This window comes from Caretta caretta, chromosome 2, assembly GCF_965140235.1.
Source record: "Caretta caretta isolate rCarCar2 chromosome 2, rCarCar1.hap1, whole genome shotgun sequence".
Lineage (NCBI taxonomy): Eukaryota > Metazoa > Chordata > Testudines > Cheloniidae > Caretta > Caretta caretta.
Genome location: NC_134207.1, coordinates 114,267,309 through 114,290,019, shown reverse-complemented (window position 1 = coordinate 114,290,019; position 22,711 = coordinate 114,267,309). Strand labels below are relative to the sequence as shown.

General features: G+C 39.1%; 1 protein-coding gene across 15 annotated transcripts in view; it reads left to right on the top strand.

The window, feature by feature from the left end:
• HIVEP1 (HIVEP zinc finger 1) overlaps nucleotides 1-22,296 on the top strand; it is a 184,149-nt gene extending 161,853 nt beyond the window's left edge. For all 15 annotated transcript variants that reach the window (XM_048839838.2, XM_048839839.2, XM_048839842.2 and 12 more), the window contains 3 exons: nucleotides 1,153-1,254; nucleotides 17,383-17,894; nucleotides 20,556-22,296. In XM_048839838.2, the coding sequence (XP_048695795.2) occupies nucleotides 1,153-1,254; nucleotides 17,383-17,894; nucleotides 20,556-21,728 (1,787 nt within the window). In that variant the 3' untranslated portion in view covers nucleotides 21,729-22,296. The remainder of the gene's footprint in view (nucleotides 1-1,152; nucleotides 1,255-17,382; nucleotides 17,895-20,555) is intronic.
• The last annotated feature ends 415 nt before the right edge of the window (nucleotides 22,297-22,711 follow it).

The following is a 22,711-nucleotide window of genomic DNA, read 5'->3' as shown; positions in this document are numbered from 1 at the left end:
TTTGCAACACTGCTGTAAGTTTGTGGCCCGAAAGGCAGCTAAAAGCAATGCCCTAAACAGCACAACTCTGTTACAAGAGGTCAGCCAGATCTCAAAGTGGCTGAAAAGACCACGTGTTTCTCCAGCACGGAGATTTCAGGTGAGAATCAACACCACAGATAGAAGCAGCATTTTTCTGTCGTTGCTGTTCTTTTCTTTCCCCATTTGTGTGCATTTGTCATTTTGCCTTCTAGGAAACTGTTTCGAACATCAACAACAGCTCCAGCCGATCTCTACTAACTTTTTCTCTTTTCCTCAATACTTCACATTTCAAATGCTTTAATTGTTTTTCCTCCATTTCTGTAACTTTAATAAAAAATTAAAAACACCTTTTATGGCATGTTTGCCGTGTGACAAATTCAGTGAGTCTTGAATCTGAATTTGTCACATGGCACCAAGCAGGGTAAATTCTCTGTATACCAAACCCCCAATTTGGTTTAAAACTGTTTAATGGTGGACAGTGACAGGGTCATGTTAACTCCTTAACTCTTTTGAGTTATTTATTTCATCAAAATTAATATAACAGGCACTTCCACTGTGGTGGTGGCAAGTCCCTACCTCATTCTTGTAAGAAACACTTTAGCCATCTAAGCAAGTGACTCCAGGAGAGGGGTTCTTGGTTGTGATAGGCAAGCAGAGATAGGTGCCTCCCTGAGAGGAGTGCGGCTTAGGACACACCCCTCTCCTCTGCATTTTCGATTGGCTAGCTTAGGCGGTTCTCCATCTCACATGCTGTTTTTTTGTGGATCTCATTCTTAGATGCCTATCTGTCCCCATTCATTGTATAGTGAGCCTAGGCACCTAACTCAGGCATTTTTGATTGTAGTGTTTGTTCCGGTGATTTTTCTAGGTCCCTACAAGTTAAGTGTTGTGACACTTGGTTCAGGGTGTTAGATGTTTGATAACTGTGGACAGCTTATCAGGGTGTGGGGAAGAGTGAGCTGGTTATATATCATACACAAAATCAAAGTACACCTGTAACTGTATTTGTCTCAGTGTAGATCCATGTGCAGAATGTGACATGGGTACAGAGATATGTATATTTAAAGAGTAAATCTTGGGTACATAGATATGTATATTTAAAGAGTAATTCATTTTTGTTTTTCTCTTAAGGAAACTTGACAAAACATATGAAGTCCAAGGCACACAGCAAGAAATGTATGGATTTAGGAGTTTCAGTAGGCTTAATAGATGACCAGGATGGAGAAGAATATGGTACGGATTTTAAATCTTCATTTTTTTACTCCACGTTTGTACTGATTTATTTTTCTGTCATCTCACGTATCTAGCCTTTCTCACCCAAAGCCTTTGACTTCTGTTGGAAGGAAATGCCAGTGTGATAGACACCTTAGAAATATGACAGAGAGAGTAAAAGATACTAGAAAGACACATAAGCCAGAAAAAAAAAAAGATGGCATTTGCTAAAAGTCCATTGCTGGGAAATGTTCAAAAAAATGCTACGCAGTTTAATATCACCAATTTTACAAAACCTCAAAATATCTCAGAAACATAAATTTTCCTGCAGAACATGCAGTTCCATATCACAAAATTTCACATTTTTCACTGAAAATAATTTTGCTTGAAAACATCAAATTTTAATATAAGTCTCACAAAAATTGGACCAAATGTCAAATCTTCACTAAAATGCTCAAATTATGAACATATTGCTGTAAATATTTTGTGCAGCTCATCCCAGAAAGCAAAAAAGCAGTCATTGTGCTGCATGCAGAAGAAGACTGTGCTCTTGTAGCAGTGATTGAGTGTATATCACTAGGTGGGGTGATATGCAGTTAACAATTCTGCCACTTTTCCACCTTCACCCTTTTTACTTTGTCATTAATAACATGAACATCAGTAAAAGGCATTTATAACAATTGATAAAATTTGAACCAAATCCTGTATTCCTAAAACACTCTCAAAGCTGCCGATGGAAGAGGGTAGGAGGTTGAAGCTGTTCCAGAAATGCAGAATTAGGGACATTGCAGATTTTGATTAATTGAATAAGATGGATCACTAGCAGTGGGCAACTCTGAGAGGTAAGACAGGACATTATTTTAGGACTTAGTTTTGGCTCTAGAAATTCATCAGTGTAGTGATGGAATTCATCCGCCCACCCACCTGTACTGCAGTAGGATCAGACATAATTTTTACTTTGGAATATTTTTCTTCTTTACATTGAATAGTTTATTAGATTGTGGAAGAGGCTTTAAAGAGAAAAGTAGTGAAGAGTTTATTGAAAGAAGAAGAAAGGGTAATAGATTAATGCACTTGCTCCCACTTGACAACTAATAGCAGACTAAGTGAATCAGTCTGAATTTAATTCTTAATAATGTTGAGAATGTGACTCAATGTTCTTCAGTTGGTATGACTCAGTAATGTTCTAAGTACAAAGGAAGCGGCATTTGCCCTTTCTGAGCACAAATTGATTTATTCCTTCTGAAGACCAGAAAAAAACAAAGGTAATCTTTCTTATTTGACAACAAAATTCATGAATTAGTCCTCTTAGTAATTGATGTACAAAACAAGTACCACAGAAAATATGCAGCCATTACATAGTCACATTTATTTCTCACTTAGGAACAATTTTATTTCAAATGTTCAGTTTCCACACACAATAAAAAAAAAAAAATGCTGAACTGTTGTGTTAGGGGGCTTATTCCTTCACCCACTTACTTCCCTGGTCCTTCTCGCATGAACAGAGAGCAACAATACCCAAAGTCCAAAGGTGCAAACAATTCGATGTTTATTGGGGTGAACTTCCAGCAAGCATGATTCCAGTTTCCTTCCTTAGTATCCTCCTTCCCAGCTCTGACACCACAAAGCCTTACACCTGTGTCCCTGTTCCCATTCCTGCCCTTAGCCAAACATGATTCCAACTTCCTTACTCCCATTCCCTGTTCCCATTTCCCCCTTTAGCAAAACATGATTCCAATTTTCTTACCCCCATTCCCTGTTCCCATCTCACACACCCACATGCCTACCCCCACCCACACCCACACCCAGTCACTTCCTCATTGACTACGGATTATAGAGTAAAACTTGAGTTCTGCTTAGCTATACCTTAACCAATCATTTTCCTGAAATTTAACTAACCAATCCTAACATATTGTAACATGATTATGTAACCAATTATATCCCCCCACCTCAATTAGTTTACACCCAGCAAAATTAATTATACAGCAGACAGGAACAATCACAGAACCAGACAGAGATTATACAGACAAACAACAGCAAAGTGGGAACTATAATGACAAAACAATACAGAAGTGAGGATTTCACATCCCAGCTATTGATAAGTGAGTTCTTGCCAGACAGGATGCTATCAAACTAAGTTTCCTTTTACATTTTCTAGGCACTTCCCTTTCTCTGGAGGTGATAGGAATACAATCCTGTCCTGATAGTGCCTAACAGCCCAATAGCACCTTATTTCAATGTGACTAGTTTGGAATGTGAGGATGTGACCGGTCGCTTCCCAGCTTATGGCTGCCTCTGCTGCTTAGCCAAAGGCCTGAGCCTAAGCACAGGGCCACAAACTGTCACAGTAAGAGAAGGCCCTTACACTGGCAGACAGTGGTTTTGATTCTTTCTTTCTTTTATACCTCTATCACTAGCCAAGTGATAAGAATACACCTAAATTCTTAGAGTATAGGCCTTTACAGACAGGCCTGAATATCTATATCCTAACACTCCACCCCTTTTTTTTTTTCTTTTTCTTTTGGGATTCTCCTGCCCAGGTATCCCTGGAAAAGCATAGGACATATGGCAACACATTTCCTGATAGGGCCAGGCATCAAGGTGGAAGGTGTCGATATTCCATTTGTCCCACTGCCCCTTGTGTAGTATTGTGCCCTGCACCTTCTCTCATACGGGCATACCACACCTATTCCAATTAGTGTTCCAGACTTCCCATTAGAGTGGGCCTGAGAAGGTTGGGTCCGGGTTGTCTAGTACACTGCAGGGTTTGGAGGGCTTATTACATTCCTAATAGGTTATCTCCCTATGCAACGTAACACAAGTACAGTTAACAATACAAAATCCACAGCAACACCGAGTCCTGACCACTGCAGTATGGTCCAACATCCGAGACACCCCCAAAATACTGCCTCTCCTCCTTCGATGGGGTCACGATCTTGTGTCCAGTTGCTGGCAGTTGCAACAAGCTGCTCCTGCAAGTTTTGTATGCTTTTGTCCATATCACAAGTCCATTGAATGTTCACAGAGAAATGGGATATTGTCCAAACCAGCTTGACCACTTGGTATGGAATCAGGCAGTAAGCCCTGGCTTATTCACAGCAATAAGATTCACAGATCCATTTGTGCACCAAAGTCCATATAGCAGCATGTAGATGGGTGTAGTTTGGTTATGAGCTGGTGTAATTGTGCCCCCAGTAATATGTACATTCCCAGCAAAACACCTTATACACAGTACACCCAATTGTCCACCCCTTGCATAGGCCATTGATCCCGCTCCTCTATAGTCATAGGAGAGGGGCACATCCAAACATCTTCTATTGATTTACACTATTTTACACACCCCTCCATTAATTCCCAGTGAGCTCCTCCCCTTTTCATTATTTCCATAGGGCTTGTGGGGGCCACCTTAGTTGCCATTCCATTTCCAGGTACCACAGTAGCTATTACACAGGTGCTGGCCTCCTAGTTGAGAATTTGCATTCCCATACACATCTTCCCCCCCCAAGGCCAGCCTTTGGAAGCCATCCCCCACCCACATCATGAGGTTTTCTGTTCATTAAAACACAACAATGCTAGCAACAAGACAAACACCACAGACAAACAACACAAAACATAGATCCATGGTATTCTGGGTTATTTTTCCCGCTGGCGCCAGCTTGCTTGTAGAGTGTCTGAAAAACAAAAGAAACAATTTCCTTCCCCATGGTGGGGACAGATTATTGCTTAATAATAATACCACTTTCTTTTACAAATGTCCTTGCTACTTGCAGGAAAAACAGAAGAATTACCTCCAGACTGTCCTTATTTTGTTCTATAGTCAGGCTAGTGAATTACCTCATTCACTGGTCATTTATGAAATTCATGAGATGGTGTACCTCAGTTTCCCCTCTTGTACAACAGACCAAGTTTGCAATAGTTTCTCTGCTGTACCAAGCTTTTAGTTTATTCTCAGGTAATAGCTGAGACACAGCTTCAGATTTTAGCACTGTATCCATGTTGTTTTTTTTAAATACCATTCTGCAGATATCATAATCTTATTTGGCCTTTTGTAGTATAGGTGATCAGGGATGTTCTATTCACTAGAGTGAAAAAACGTAAGTGATTGATAGGTTTATGTTTGCATTGTTAAAGATCTCCCTTTATAGTAGGAGAGTTATGGTTTTGGATTTAAAATCCTCATTAGTACTCTGGACAATAGTTATTTTTAAATTATTATTTTAATTATAACTGTTAGACTACATAGTAGTTCACTAGCATATATTAGGGCACAACATTTTTGCAAGAAAATTACTAAAATGCTATAGCTAAATTTAGTGGGATTTTTAAAAAAAAAAAAAAAATTGAAATTCATTGAGATTTAGACATTAATTCCATTAGGCTCTTCTGAAAATCCTAGCCTGATCTGAAGTGTCCACTTGCCAGAAACAGCTAAAATCATTAATAGGTGCCCAAATACCAAGAGAAAACAAAGCACGTAGATAGTGCATAATTCTCTTCAGGGAAGAAAATTTGATACCCAGTCTTTAACGAGACATAGCAAGGATCTGTCGTCATGTTTCAGGTACATCTGTGTCCCAGACGTAAATTGACCTGAACATTTTTCAGTAATCTCTGTAAAAGTTCTAATGTATATCAAAATTTAACCTAGTAGTAGTATGTACTATATATTGTAGAATGATGTATATTTTGCTCTGTTCTACAGAGAAAACAATGCAAGTTTTGGGGAACACTTAAAATGTTTCTCCTTAAAGAAACTGACTCCATGTATCTTTAGTTTTGGAGTTGTGTGCCAGTACATGCAAATGTAACCCACACACCTTCTGGGTGTAGTGTTCTGTCCCAGCTAGTGGCACTGACAGCACTTAGCAAGAGAGAAAATGAGTCTGTTCTACAGCCGTAGCTAACCGGCAGTTGGCTTTTAGCACGTGCGGTAGAGGCTCATGCACGAAGCTCCAGAGGTCCCAAGCTCAGTTCCCCCTGCCAACGACTGGGATCTGTCAGCGTTATACAAGCATAGGACCTTCTAAAAGCAGTGCTCTAGACAAGGTTGTGAATTTTGGGTATGCACTGTAAGGTGTTAAGATTGCATCAGCAAAGAAATGCATGTTGACTGTATGTATGCCAAGTTTTTTCTCTGCTTACAGTTTGTACATTTAAGTGCTGCTATTTCACATAGGTTTTTTTAAACCCTTTATTAGTTTTATGTTTTTACAGTTGTGTAAAGTTTTATTTCTCATCAATATTCTCTAGTCTTTGTTTGCCCAAACAAAAGAGAGAGAATTATTTTGATGTATGTAACCACGGCACCTGAATTCATGAAGGATGTACAGGAAGTCTCCCCTTGGGGCATGCAAAAGTTGTAAATGGTTGCTGTGCACCTCTCACCCCCTTTTGTTTCTTTTCCAAAGGCCACTTTCTTCAGCCTTTATTGTGCTCTTGTTGTTCCAGAGCAAAAACAGAAGCAAAACTACATATGAAACAAACATTTTTAAATTAATATGAGAATCTCCAGTAGAGGTGGGAAATTGGGAAATGTACTTGATATTTACCTTTGTTTACTAAAGGTAACATTTTAAAAAGTGCCTGAGTCACTTAGGAGCCTATGTCCTGTTGAAAATCCGTTTGCTCTGTTTTATTAAAGGTCTGTGGTGTTCTGTGGAAGAAATTACACATGTTCTTTAGAAGAACCACATTATTAAGCTTCATCTCTATTACAAATTAAGAGTCTTTAACCTCTGAGTTAACACGGTTCATTTACAGTAACTGACTGTGTAAAGTAAATGGAACTTGGACTCCAAAGTCACGTAGGCACTTTTGAAAATTTTACCCTAAATAATTTAGTATCATGTGCTTGATAAGGTAGAATTTACTAACTGTACCATTTTTAAATTGGGGGGAAAAAAGATTATTACCTCACCTTGCATGTACATTTACATGTGTATCATGCTGCGGCACTATTTAAAATTAATTATTTTTAATAGCACTTAATGCTTATGCTGCACAGTAAGATCTGATACTACAATACATCTAAACTGTGGCGTTATGCTTGTACTTTTATAGTGATTGAATCATGTTTATTGTCTTTGGAGATTGTGTAAATCATCTGATTTCACCTAATAACATCAGTATTATTTGATCCTTTCACCTTCCACCACCTTGATTTTCAGTGGTGAATGTTTTATTTGTGTGAAATATGCTTTTTTTTTTTTTTTTTACTTTAATAAATGACAGCTTTTGCATGCTTTTATTTTTTATTCAAAGAGCTGACTGATTGTTAGAAGTGGCACGTTTATATCATAGGAACCAATGGTCCAGCTGACCCAGTATTCTTCCTCAGGCAGCAGCCAATACCAGCTGTTTTTTAGAGGAAGGTGCAAGAAATCCAGGAAGGGACAATTGGGAAATGACTTGGTCATAGCGGAAATTTCATCTTTCCCTTAAGGCAGTTAATTATTCGCTTCTGTCCTGAAGCAGCAGGGTGTCTATAGGTCTTATGTTATAATTTGTTATCCTAGCATATGTAATAATGCATATTCTTACTGGCCATACACATGTCTAGACTTCTGTTGATACCTACTTAACTAAGCTGTTGTCTCCAGTAAAACTCAGTAGGTTTTTCTTCGGGTTAATCAGCTGAAATTAGTGTTTGGCATTTAAAGAAACTACTAGCTTTTTGTTTGAGTCTGACCGTTAAAATTTGCCACTACTTATGTTATCCTACTAATACCAGTACTGATACCACTATGAGTAGCCAATATCAGAAAGAGGTTGACTCTCACCTGGAAGTACTACACAGTTTAATATCAGCGTATAGAAAAAGGGAATGGAAAGCTGTTGTAGATATTTCCCTATTGTGTGCATGTACTTAATGCTATCCATTTTTCAAACAACTTGAGACATTGCAGTCATTACACTTAAGAATTTACAGGACTACGGTGTTCTTTAAAAGAGAGCGAGAGTGAGATTCCCCCTTGCTGGGTAAGAATCTGTGGGATCAGAGCTTTTAACAGTGTTCTTTTGTTTGGATTTGTCATCATTTGGGTATTAGTAAATACTTTTTGGTTTCACCTTTTGTGTTCCAAACCATCCCCACATCCTTTTACCTTTCATCTTCTGATCCATGGAATGTTCTTGTCCCCAAGGGTTACAATGTAAGGAATGTTAATATCTGAATACAGCTGTCAGCAGAAGTGAACCATTTTGTGTGACAAAATCCAACTGGGGATATCCTTTTTGACCATGTTTGTTTTTACTTTGCAGTCTTTTTAATAAAATGAATTTGTATCTCTTCTGAATTGTAAACATTCTAGGCCTGATCCTGCCAAGTGCATATGAGTGAGGTTGCTTGCCTGAATAAAACTACTCACAAGTGTAAGAGTTTGCAGACTTAAGTAAATCGCCAGCTACGTTATAGAGGTTATTAACAATAAACTCCAGTGATGAGAAGAATTTGTGAGCAGTCTCTATGCAGAAAGTTTTCATCCTAAAAATATTTCTTGCTTTCCACACTGTAATTTAGATATTTTTATATGTAATATACACTGAATTGTAGTTTTCAAACAAAATTACATGAGCCTTTCTAAAGATCAGATTTTTCCAAGTTAATTAGCAGGGTGTCATTTATCACAGTAGTTCATAAACTGATTTTCAAGGCTCTGGATTAGTTCAATGCTGTTTCATTCTGCGTTCTTAGCATAGAAAAGGTTAAAATAAATGAAAACCTCAGTAAAAATCTACTTCTGATAATCTGGAAGAATCTAAAATTGACCTTTTTTTTCTTTTCCAAGGAAGATTTTTTTTAAAAATAATTAACATGATTATTTGCTCAGCTTAAATGTATGTAATATGCATTCTAACTCTACATCCTCTGACCTGGGAGTAGAATATTTGTGGCTACTGGTAATTCATAATACGAGATATACACAAGGCAGGATTATGTGTGAATAACACTTCTTGTTTAAAGAAAAGAATGTGAGAAGCCATAAGCTCTTTTCTTTTTTTACGTAGTTTCAGGTTCAAACATTTACAGCTGCTTATCTGAGGATCTTAAGGTTCTTCCAGCAGATGTCACTATGAGTCTGTTAGACAGTAATGAGCAGAGACTAATAGCTGAAGCAGTATTTACACTTAATCTGTGTGAGTTTACTTTAAAAAATAGTAATCCATCAAATTTAGAAAGAGGTGCTAATTTTGTTTCGTAATTTTCTTGTTAACATTTACCTATAAGTCTGTAAAAGCTCTCTGCCAAGTAGTTTTAAATTGTCTCACTGGGGAATTGGAGATGTCCAATGCAAGACTGCAATACTCTTCTAATAATAACTAATAATAATTCTATGCTACTTCAAGTATGTACCTGCAGTACTATTAGAAAAACAGGTCGGGTGGTGATGGTTTACAAAGGAGGCGCTGCTGTATATTATTGATAATACAGTGTAATATTTGGAAATATTTCCACCTTCGTTGCCATAGTATACTATATCTTTCTTAAACTTGGATAAAGACTATAACTTGATAATATGGAATAAATGCCTTAATTAGTTGTTAAGTTAAATGTTCCCATTTTCTGGACAAAATAAACTGCATTTATTGGAAATAGACTCAAGGCTGCAGGTAGAAGTGTTTATCAGCCCAGGATATTGTTCAGTTAGTAAGAAGTACCTTCGGTCTCTCATAAGCAGAGCTGTTAGGGACACTTGTAGTTGAGATTGCCTAACATTTTCCATTATAATTCCCTGCTTTCAGTAGCTTATAAACTTTGCCAAACGTAGCCATGTAGGCTGAAATTTTCCATACTTGCCCTCTGCCTCAAGCTGAACAATTTTGGAAAGTTGCAGTAAAAGCAGTTCCGCCCTTTTAAAAAACAAGGTTAAGGAAAAATCTTAGTTAGGCGAATGTTAAATGTATTTTTCCCCCAGCTGTTTCTTTGAAGAGTTCTTGTGCCTCCCTGCTTTGTAGCAGGAGCTTGGAATTTGGCAGGGGAATAGTCCTTGGGTCTTCTCCTTTTCCCATGAAAATTTACCCAGATATGGTCAAGTTATAAGCCCCTGAACTTTGCCATTTGAATTCAGTGGGAAGTTACTTACATGACTAAGCGGCTGTAGGATCAGGCCTTGAAAAGTCAAAAAAATCACCACGCTTATTTCTGACCCTATCAGAATCAATATTGAAAAATTATAAACTTAGACTATGAAAACATTTGCTGTGAGGCCGCGTGTTAATATTATTACTAAAATGAACAGCGGATTCAAGCAGGAAAATATTTTAAAATAAAGGGCTTACAAAAGTGTAAAGAAATGCTTAGTATTATCTACCTCAGTCCTATAGTTTATAGCATCCTCATCTGGTAAGAGCAGGGCTGGAGTTAGTCAGCCCTAGGCTCTCTCAGTAATGGACATATTAAGATGCTAATAATTCCAACTAATGCTGCTATGTGGAGGAACTTTAATCCTTTTCTTTCCCTCTTGGAGGTAAAATGCCATTATAGCAACTAACTAATCAACACCATTGTAAAAAATACTGATCTGAGTGGCAGGCCAAGGACATTAGGACAAAATTAATCAAGAGGGTTTACCCATGAATAAGTAGGATTAAAAACTCAGTTTTACTAGCTGAAGTGCTAGCAAATCTATAGTGAAAAGTTATGTCAGTGTTTCTATTAAATCGCTGTTTGCAGTTAACTTCCTGAAATTTTCATTTTTCTGGCTGGAAGGTTCAGGTCTGATTTGTGGCCTAAGGAGAACATTCTTTGGAAAAGTTTGAAGAAAAAATGGTGGTTCAGCCACTTTTTGAGGGAGAACAAAACACCCTCATCCCCCTTCTCCAAATGTGTTTGCCATTGATAAAATATTCTTGAGGTTGATTTTTTTAAAACCGTTTTTGTGCTCAAATGGTGGGATTAGAACTTTGACTGGGAAATAACCTTTATAGAACAGAAGAGCTGTAAAAAATTAGACTGAAAACAAGTTTTGTATTTGCAAAGTTATAAGTGCTTGAAAATCCTAGAATAAGCATTTGCAGAACTTGGGATACTAGATTTTAGGCACATTCACCAACGTTCTAAGCAAAAGAAACAAATCTGGGGAGGCTAACTCAGGTGCTCAGTGAACATACAGTATATGTCTGCTGAGGTACACACTGAAAAGAGCAGGGCTCCTTTGCCAGACTGAAGAATGTCTGAAGAATATTTACTTCAGTGGATTTTGGGTCAGGCACCATATCAATAAAGAGCATCTGCTTTACTAATTGTGGACATTGAGCAGGATAGAGCCTTTTTCTTCTTTAAAATACATAAGATCTTCAATTGCATAAAACAAAAACAAAAAAAAACCTCTTAAAGACCATTAGATTTGCACAGTTAAGTCAGGAAATGCAGTTAAGTTTGTGCTTTCATAAGATCCCTTGCCTCATTCAGTACCTGTCTCCCACACATAAATGATGCATGGACTCATCCATACACAGTTGTACTATGTAGTGGAATGTTACCCAGGCATATCTAAGATGTTAGAGGAATGTATCCTTTTTTTCTTTGAGAGAGGATTAAATCACATAATTAGACAGGGTCAAACTGCATACATGTAAGAGGACAAAGTTAAGAAGGGTGCAGGAAACCTTAATTTTCACTTATCCTGAGTGCTTTACACAAACATCCTTCAAGTTCTCCAAGTAGATTTTCTTTTTTCCCCTTTCTTTCTTTTTGCTGTAGTAGACACTATTTTCACCAAGCTGGATTCTTGTATTGGTTATTTTGTGACCAAGATGAAATGTGCCAAAACTTTTAAAACAAATATTTAAATATTTAAACACAACCATTATAACAATGCTGCTAATGTTAACATGTCCTATATTGCTTTACAAACTTACACTGATATCCACAGCAAAATGCACACAGCTCTTGTGATGTATCAACTATGTAATAACAATATCATACAGAACTTAGGTCAGCAAGCAAATAATACATTTTTCCGACTAAATTTTTACAGGGAACTTAGGCAGGCAGAAAGCAATTACCAAGGTTGGAACTGGACCAAGGCATCTTGGTTAACAAGCCTCAGCTTGCAAAAAAAGGTGCCATAGGCTCTTTCAGTTACAGTAAGTGGTCACAGCCTCTGACAACTCTTCCAAAGACTGCACCTTATTATTAAAAACCTGTAACCTTCATGGTTCCTCCCCTCCCCTCCACGTAAGAAGGAAGCAGAAACCGTAGAGTTGAACATTATCACAAGTAACATCTCTAATATTAGATAATACTCTAAGCATTCATGAATTACAAAAGCTCAGGGACCTATCAGTGCAGTGATCACGCACACATGGATATAAAGCATAGTGTTCCTTTTTGCATTGCCAAAAGAACTTGAGTGATTTTTTTTTCATCTAATGTTTTGAAAGCAGTGTGGGAGTAATGGAACTACACTCATCCCTGTCAGGTTGCTTATAATGCAAGCTTCTGGCTCTAGGTCTACACTTTTAAGCAGAAGCTGGCAAACTCAAATGATGGAGGGAAGTAGGAAAACAGTGGGCAGGGGGAATGATAGCCCCATATTAAGCCCTGCATTTAAGGAATCAGTGTCCCCTACATGCTTTCCACTTTTTGATGATGGAAGATTGAGGCATATGCATAAGTTTACAAAATATTGGCATAGGTCCTATATTAAGAGTATTTCCCTGTGAGATCCATACTGTTTTTAAATGTGTGTTTAGAGAAGGTAATTTCTCACAATGAAGTAGGGAATTTTGGCCTAGTTACTTGGGGTCTCTTTTAGTCCTTATATAAAAATGTATTCTGTGCACATCAGTGTAGTCACCTCAAAGTGATGATACAAAGCTTCTGCAATATATAATGCAGCTGACAAAAATGTACTTAAAGTACAAAATATATATGTTAAATATCAAAATATATCCTTAAAGCTAAGTTGCAAGATGATCTAAAAAAATCTGTCTCTTAAAATATGTGCTTAATGCATCAAATAACCAAGCTTACCTGTGTGCTGGATACCGCTCAGCTAAATCTTACTCCTTTATCTTTATTGTGGGCCTGGACCTAAAAAAACCCAAACCAGATGAATGCTAATCTAATAATACAGGTGTTCTCCATTTGGGAAACCCTGCCAATGTTTTGAATACCCCTCTTTGCTTTGTTACTTGTGCCATTGAACACGCTTTGTTTTAAAATATTCTTTTTATTGGAGATTTAATTATAGGAACAAAAGAAATGAGACTTAAACACTAGCACACAGCAGGCATACTAATGTAGAGAAAAGTAAAGAGTTAGTTGGAATCCAGATGTTTAAATAATGCTTAGGAGCTCAGTCAATCAAAATGCAAAGATGCTAGCATTGACTACAGTGAAAGCACTCAGTTATGTAAATCCCTGAATACTGATTGGCTGAAAATCTGAATGACAATGATTGATGTTACTATTCAATAACAACCGTGAAGTGTGTCAACCCCTGTGCAATGTTCAGATCACAACTATCAGTAACTACTCACAACACACTGTTTTGCATGACAGCTATGGTTATTTCTCACTGGCTACACAACACAGATCCCGCACACTTAATCTCTGCAGAATGTACGTCATATGTGCACAGAAACTCTGGCAACCTAAGCTTTTCACCTCTTCCCACTACCATTTTATGCCACCTGCCACTGTTCACGACCACTCACCATGCTCCTCCTTTTGCTAGTATTTGTTCCTATGGAAAAACTAAACCATTGTGACTCCACAAGAGGGAGTAATTCATAGAATCATAGAAATGGAGAGATGGAAGGGACCTCGAGAGATCATCAAGTCCAGCTCCCTGTGATCCACAGAGTTTATACTCATTCTCTCTGTTCCATTGTCCAAGTTATTAATAAAAATACTGAATAATATGAGACCCAGGACTGACCCTTCCTACAGGACCCCACTAGATATGTCTTCTCCGTGTGACAGCAAACTGTTGATAACTACTTTTTGAGTACTGTCTTTCAACCAGGTGTGCACCCACTTCATAGTAATTTAATCTAGACCATATTGCCCTAGTTTGCATATGAGAATGTCATGTGGGACTGTGTCAAATCCTTACTAAAAATAAAGATACATCACATCTAGTGTTTTTCCTCCAATCCACTAGGCCAGTAACCCTGTTAAAGAAGGAAATTACAAGCTGGTTGCTTAATAGTTTGTCCCAGTATCTTTCCATGTATCAAAGTTAGGCTGACTGATCTGTAATTCCCAGGGTCGTCCTTGTTCCCTTTTTTAAAGATAGGTACTATGTTCGCCCTTCTCCAGTCCTCTGGGTTCTCCAAGGTAATCGCTAATGGTTCTAAGATTGCTTCAACTAGTTCCTTAAGTACTCTAGGATGAAATTCATGAGGCCCTGCTGACTTGAATACATCAAACTTATCTCTTTAACCTATTTTTTTCACTATTTGCTTGCATTCCTCCCTCTTCTTTCTGTGCTCATAGCAACCGTTAACAGAAATATAATCTAATAACAGGTTCAGAGTAGCAGCCGTACCCCCCCATTAATAATAATTGTGTTGAGCATCTGGTCACCACTGTCTACTGCCCAAGGTGGCCAACAAACAGTCTCCTTTCTCCTCTGGTGCTGCTGTAGTCATCCTTAGTTGGCTAGCATCCTCTGTCCCAGATGTTTCCACATATGTCCTGTCAATGAAGCCCTTGTGCTCCTGGTTGCTACGCAAACAAGCCACCTCCTTTTGCAGCTCTTATCTGCTTCCTGAGGGACTCCACTTGCAGATGCCTCTCACAAAGGTGGTTCCACCTGCCTGGTATTCATCTGTGTAGATGCGCAGTCTGCATTCCCAGCAAGTCCAGACCAGACCAGAGTGGAAACCTGCAGAAATTGCTTTCTTAGGTGCATGATATTGTTTAAAGATTCCCCTCCTCCCTGAAACACATGAGGGTGGATAGGTAACAGCATCCTAATCCATCCCTTCCCTAGCATAATCCATCTTTTAAAATTACTCAGAATGGTGAAAAACACACTTTTCAAAGAGAGATTGAAGTATTCTCCGACTGGTTTTTGAATGTTATAATTCTTGACGTCTGATTTGTGTCCATTTATTCTTTTACGTAGAGACTGTCCAGTTTGGCCAATGTCTCTCTCTGGTCACTCGATTACAGACCTAAAAGTAGCAATTCTTCAACAACAAAACTTCAAAAACAGACTCCAACGAGAGACTGCTGAATTGGAATTAATTTGCAAACTGGACACCATTAATTTAGGCTTGAATAAAGACTGGGAGCGGATGTGTCATTACACAAAGTAAAACTATTTCCCCATGTTTATTTCCCGCCCCCCCTCCTGTTTTTCACACGTTCTTGTCAACTGCTGGAAATGGCCCACCTTGATTATCACTACAAAAGGTTTTTTTCTCTCCTGCTGGTAATAGCTCACCTTACCTGATCACTCTTGTCACAGTGTGTATGGTAACACTCATTGTTTCATGTTCTCTGTGTATATAAAATTTCCCCACTATATTTTCCACTGCGTGCATCCAATGAAGTGAGCTGCAGCTCACGAAATCTTATGCTCAAATAAATTTGTTAGTCTCTAAGGTGCCATAAGTCCTCCTTTTTGCAGATACAGACTAACACGGCTGCTACTCTGAACCTGTTATTAGATTATATTTCTGTTAACGGTTGCTATGAGCACAGAAAGAAAATATATAGTATCCCTTCTTGGTTAATGCACAGATTACTATCTAGGATGCAAGGTCTGAATCATTACGCAAAGAATTATTTAAAGACTCAGAGCTCTTCCATATCCTAATCCTACTACTAATTTAAAAGCATAAAGGCTTGAAATGTTGCGAGGTAGTTCTAATGATACAATTTTTTTAACCTAAAGCTCAGTGCGTATGTTTTTCTGTGTGATGCATGTTTTGATTGTGGTTTCACAGCTGAATAGAGTAATGGTAGTAGGTCTTAATTCTTATTAAGATCTGATTTTTTTTCGTAAGTCATTCATCTTGACAGTAAGTTGTCTGTGTAAATTCCCGTAAACAGAGGCTCTTTTTGAAATTTTAACACTAAAACCAGACATCCTTGAATATTAGGGTTTTTTTCTGAGCCAAATGCTGTTTTGTGCTGATATTTTCTTTGGAGAGCTCAGCAGACTGACATTTAATCCAATATAAAATAAAATATTAGTGCATCCAAGCAGTTCATCTTTTGTCAAATATGATCCAGCCAGTTTGGCTTGGAATCGGATACAACAGTTGGGGTTTCTCTCTTTGCTGAAGAAAATTCTTCTCTCTTCCCAAGGTGTGGTACAAAAAAAGAAAAGAAAGAAAGAATATCTGTAGTTTAGCTTACCAACTAAAACTGATCAAGAGTTTGATTTCTGAATGATGGGCAAAGACAGTAGTGTCAGTTCAGCTTTTAGACTTAAAGTCAATGGGACTTCTCATGTGAATAGAGTTACCCGCCTGCTTAAGTGTTTGCAGAATCAGGGCTGTTTTGTGCACTAGTTGTCAGTTAACTCCTAGTACATTTGGTTGATATAAGTGAAGAATTCTGGTAAAATCTAATTTTAGTCTCTTCTGCCTCTTAACTCGACACATTTCTGACTAGCACTTTCCATTCTTTTTGTTTGTCTCTTTAAAAAGATTGTGTAGTAGTGATTCATACTAAATGCAAGGATGTCCACCTATGAGTCAGTAACAAACTTGGGAATATCCCACTGGTAAGCTTGGCAAACAAATCTGCCATCACTGGAAACTTAATGAACCAGGAAACCAATTCCCTCTACCCCCTGCAAAATAACTATTTATTAAAAGAAACACTTTATATAGAGAAGATTTAAGGGGGAAAATCACAGTCTGAAAGGCATGAGAACAATGCATAAGTAAAAGATACAGGATTGGCATAAGTGTGCCTAATGATATACTTCGGAAAATGGAAGCTTAGAGCCCTTGGTTGTTTGTGACTTAGTAGTGGAAAGTAGCTGATGCACTTGTGTTGTACTTTGAGTGTTGGGTGATAGACATTTGTGATTCTGTTTTGTATCAGCATTACAATTCAGATGATGTCAAGTTGTCTTGTCCTATTCCCCCATAGCTGATAACTCTGTTAGAAAAACTTTGCTAGGCCTTCAGTGGAATAACTATTTTTCTAATTTTTGTATTGGGTCTATTTTACAGGTGAGAAGCAAAGGTTTGGCTGTGATAGATCAGGATTTGATGTGGAGGATTCTGACGGCCCGGAGGATGATGATAATGACAATGAAGATGATGATGAAGACAGCCAAGCTGAATCAGTCTTATCTACAACCCCCTCAGTTACCGCCAGCCCTCAGCATCATCCATCTAGAAACATCCTACAGGAGACCACAAGTGCTGATGAAGACATCAGAATTACAGACTGCTTTGCTGGGGTCCACACAGACTCTATGGATGGTCTACCTAAAGCACTACTTACAAAGATGACTGTACTCAGTACAGTACAATCAGACTGCAGGAATTCCAGGTCACCAATAGCAATCACACATCAAGAAGCAAAAGAAGAGAAAATACAAGACAAGGAAACAAGTATAGAACCTACCATCTCCCCTGGCCCTTCTCCTAGATCTCCATGTCATCAGATGTCTGTAGATTATCCAGATACAGCAGAAGCTTTGGGAAGTTCTGCAACACCAACTACTGTTCTTTCAAAGGTTAGAGTATTCAATTTAGGGGGAGAAGGGAGACTTGTATTTTAAATCCTTCTCAAGAGCTGTGATTGGGAGCCAACCCTATTATCTATCCTTATTTTGGTGATTTTTCTAAAAGCCATCTAGTTTCCTTCCTTATATTCTTCATACAATTGTTGCAGACTGATACAGATTTAAAAAAAAAAAAGAATTCCAAGTGCAGGAGCATAGTAATAATATAGAAACACAGTTTTTACCTCCCCCCCCAAATAAAAAAAGTGTGTAGATTAGATTGTATCTCCAGGACTAAAAGGATTAGTTATAACATGGTTCTTCAGATTTTTGCAAAAGTTTTGAATTAATTGGCTGTACTGTTCAGACTAACGAGTGGTATATACCAAATAGACTTAGTGCTAGAATAGAATGGTATGTTCCGGGATCCAAAAAACCTGCACAGTAGTTGCCCTTGTTCAATACCAAGGGCTGGGAAGAGCACAGAATTACTAATCTCAAGCTATAAAAAAATTAAGATTTGTATTCAAAGTTTCCAGCCCAGTGCACCTTCACCTAGGCAAAAGGATTAGATGTTGGGAACAGGACAGCATCAACAGGAGGCAGTTCCATTGTGTCTGTCTGGAGCTTCACCTGCATATGGCATACTGAGCAAGATGCTCGGGTGATGCATGCGCCATGCTGATGGAATCCTGAGGGATATGTTCCTTGGGGAATTCTGCACCAAAAACTAAAAGTTCTGTGCACAATTTTAAAATTCTGCATATTTTGTCAAAAGAACACAATGTAATCACACAAGTTTCAATTATTTTGGTAATTTATTTCAAAATACCTGTCAGCAAGTATGTCTGTAACAATACAGAAAAAAAAGATTCAGGAAATGTTTTTTTGACAAATAGATTCCTTACTTGGCATGTTAAATACCAAACTTTGAGTAATAATTCATTTAAACTATAAAACAAAAATTTATTTCCTGCACCCCCTCAGAACCAGGACAAAGGCTTGGAGAAGTGAGGGTAATGGAGGAGCTGAGGGAGAGGGAAGTAATTGCTGGGAAGGAGCCTGGGAGTGAATCTGGAGGGTTATTGGGTGTGGGTGGGTGAAGTATGGAACGAGTTTTGTTTTGGTTTTTTTGGGGGTAGAGGGGTAAGGGAGGTGAGATTGTTAGGGAGTTGGGAAGCTTCCCCAATGCAGACCTTGGCTGATCCCTAGCCTCTCCCATTCATTCAGACACCTCTGCCCCATCCTAATGTGTCACTGCATCACCACTCCCCCATATCCTCATGTGTCCCTGCACCTCTCTTCAGCCACCCCTCTTCCATTCCCCCCATGGGTCTCTGCACCTGAACTCCCATTCAGCCCCTGGTTCAATGCTGTCACACCATAGCCTCCTGTGCCCTGCCCCACTCTGTCCCTCCCACTAGCCCTTCTGAACCCCAGTCTGTGACCCCCACCACAGCAGCCCTGTGTGCTCTTTTCTGTCTGCCCCCCCCCATATCCCATGACTCCTCACCTGGGCCTGCAGGCAAGGCTCTTTAAAGAACACAGCCACTGCTGCCTTCATCTCCGAAGCTGGCTTTTCCAGCCCTGAGCTGGCTGCCCTCTCTTCTGGCACAACTGCAGCCCCTGGTGGGAGAAAGGTGTAATTGCAGCGCCTCTCTGACAATCTGTTTTCGGGGGAGGAGGGGAATCTGCAGGGGATATGAATTCTGCGCGTGCAGAGTAGGAGTAGGGATTGAACCAACCAGCCTCTAGCAAACTGAGGAAAACACAGATGGGAAATGGCAATTTTCAGCATCTTATAACTCAGCCAAATGGTGACGGCATAAGGCACCTGCCTCCTCAGTCTCTGCAGTAACCTGACGTATGAGGTAGGGTCACGGGGGATAGTAAGCCCTAGTAGTAGCATTGCAGTTGCCCCTAGAAGCCCCAGTTGCAATGGGAGCCCCATTGTGGTAGGCAATGTACAAACACACAGGCCGAGAGTATCCCTATATCAAACTGTTTACAGTCTAAATAGACAAGACAGACAAGGAGTGTGAGAAGAGACAGGCACACACAGGCAAAGTTAGTTGTCCACGACCATGCAGCAGGTCAATGGCAGAACTGCGAACAGACCCCAGGTCTCCCAAGTCCCAGTTCAGTGCCTTCTCCATTTAACCATGTCAGTTTATGGTAACAGTACTTTATCATGCATCTCTTTTCATTCTAATCTTCCAGATTAAAATCCTGTATTAACAAATGCATTTAGCATTAGCCTTTCAGTGCAGAGACTGTAATGCTGCTGATGTGTGGCTAAATAAATACCCCCGAGGAGAGGAGGACGCTTCTAGATCTGGATGTCCAGTTACAAGATACCACAGTAGTTAATCCCCAGTCGAGAGCTGAGTTTCACAATGAATTTACTGTAAGGGAAATGCCAAAATGCTTGTTAAGTATTAACACTAGAGAGAAAGCAGATGTACTAGACTTAGGAAAGTTTTATTAAAGGGTGAGGAGGCAGAGACATAGTCAATAATTGTTCAAGTCATGAGCTGCATTGTGAACTGATTTGCTGCAACTTCCTAAAGGGAAAGTAGGCTGTAATTCAAACTACCTCCTTGAGGGTATTCTGATTTAATTGAGCTGCATTGGCACTCTTAATATTGAAATGTTTTTGCTGCTCTTTCGTAGAGCACAGCGCCTGTGCGGCTTCCCTCACCACCCGTGGACCAAAGCACGCAGACAGCAATGGTGGTTCCTTCAGCAGCTTCGCCCTATCCTGACATCCAAGAAGAGAAGCTGCATGCCACGGAACTGACAGCTCCTCTGACTCATTTATTTAGCCACCTTCCGTTGCACTCACAGCAGCAAGCCAAGACACCTTATGGTATGATCCCAGTAGGGGGAATTCATGTGGTCCCTGCTGGCCTAGCCACGTACTCCACATTTGTACCAATTCAAGCTGGGCCAGTGCAACTCACCATTCCTGCTGTTAGCGTGATTCACAGAACTACAAGTGCGCTTGGCGACACGGCACGTGCAGTCTCTGCCACTGCAAATCCACTCGGAGTTGCTGAAGTGAACAGTGTTGTGCCATGTATTCCAATAGGTCAGATTAATGGGCCAGGCGTCCAGAGTCTGACTGCCCCAAGCCTACAACCTCTTCCACCGTTGGGCATGGAGACAGTGAACATATTAGGCCTGACAAATACAAATATAGCCCCTCAAATACATCCTTCAGGACTCACGCTAAATGCTGTGGGACTACAAGTTTTGACTGCAAACACTTCTCCTCAGAGCAACCCCAGCCCTCATACACACATTCCAGGCCTGCAAATACTGAATATAGCACTGCCTACGTTGATCCCTTCAGTCAGCCCCGTAACTACAGATGGGCAAGGAGTTCCAGAAACACCAGCTTCCAGTAACAAAGCCTGTGAAATTCACCAAGAGCGGACTCCTGTGAGTTTTCCTGCAGCTGACAGCAATCCGATCACTAGTGCTTTATCTCCTCAAGCGGCACCGACGGTCCAGTGGTACAACGTAAAAAAAGTTGCAGAGCCTTTTCCTTCGAAGGAGTATGAAAGACTCGATGGTCCTGGAAAAACAGATACTGAAAAGGCTGACCCAGTAAATCATGTCAAACCAAAGTGTGATGTCATTTCCATTCAGGTCAAAAGGGCTTCCACCTCAGAACCCATCTTGAAGGTGAATTCTGAAGTTTTAACCAAGTCCCCAGTCCATCAAACTCTCTCTCCAAAGAGACAGGTACATAGGCCAGCAGGATTGCCACGAAGGCAGAATACTGTACAGTTTAGTGATGGCAGCAGTGATGATGAGGACAGACTTGTAATAGCAACCTAGATTTTTTTTTATTATTATTATTATTATAATAACACTTACAGGTTTCTTTGCAAACCTTCCTTTCCTTAAAGCACATTTTTCTGACACAAACTCATTACTAATCTTTGTGCAATCATGAACTCTTGACCAATAATTGTTGTTTCTCGTCAGCTCCAGCCATTCTTGTACATGTTGTATAGACAATTGTGCCTTTTTGGAGTTTTATGTTTAGAAACCTGTACAGATTGTTGAAAATATATATAAATATATATATATATATATATATATATAAAATATGTATATTAAAACCAGGTAGTTGCTTGTGTTTAGTAAGTAAAAACATCTTATGTCAGAAAAACTAAAATGATTAAATTATATGTTGCACTGTTAAATGTAAATTTTTATGGCTGTGGGGCAAAGTTTCTGTGTACAGATCTAGTATGTAAAACTCCATATTTATTGTATCCATATTAGTCTTGGAACAAGGGTCTGTCCATCTTTCTTGTGTAAGACAGTAGCTTTACACTTAAAACAGAATACAGTATCTGTGTTATGAAATATTACAGTAAAATTTTGTTTACTGACTTTACCATTGCTTATGTTGTGCCTTCTTGATACTAATTAGTGATTGGTGAGCTGCCTAGATCATTTATTTTAATACAGCCCCCATAATTTGCTTTCTATTTTGAAACTGCTGATCAACTGCCTGCAACCATGGTTTCACCCATAAAGAGTGAATTAGCAGGTGTTTCATGCTCTCAGGAAGCAAAGGCTTCCTTTTTAAAATTCCTGTAGGGAGCGTATTTGCTTCTAAATTTTTCATATTTATTATCAAAGCCTGAATGTCAAAATAAGCCTTTTTTACTGACCAAAAATGACAAGGTTTGAGGATAATCTTGTCTTTTGTAACTGTGAACGATAAAGCCACATTTTAATGAAACTAAAAGATAGCTGAGCAACAAAGGAGTAGTTTGTGTCTTCTTGCTTGTAGTATCACTAGTGCA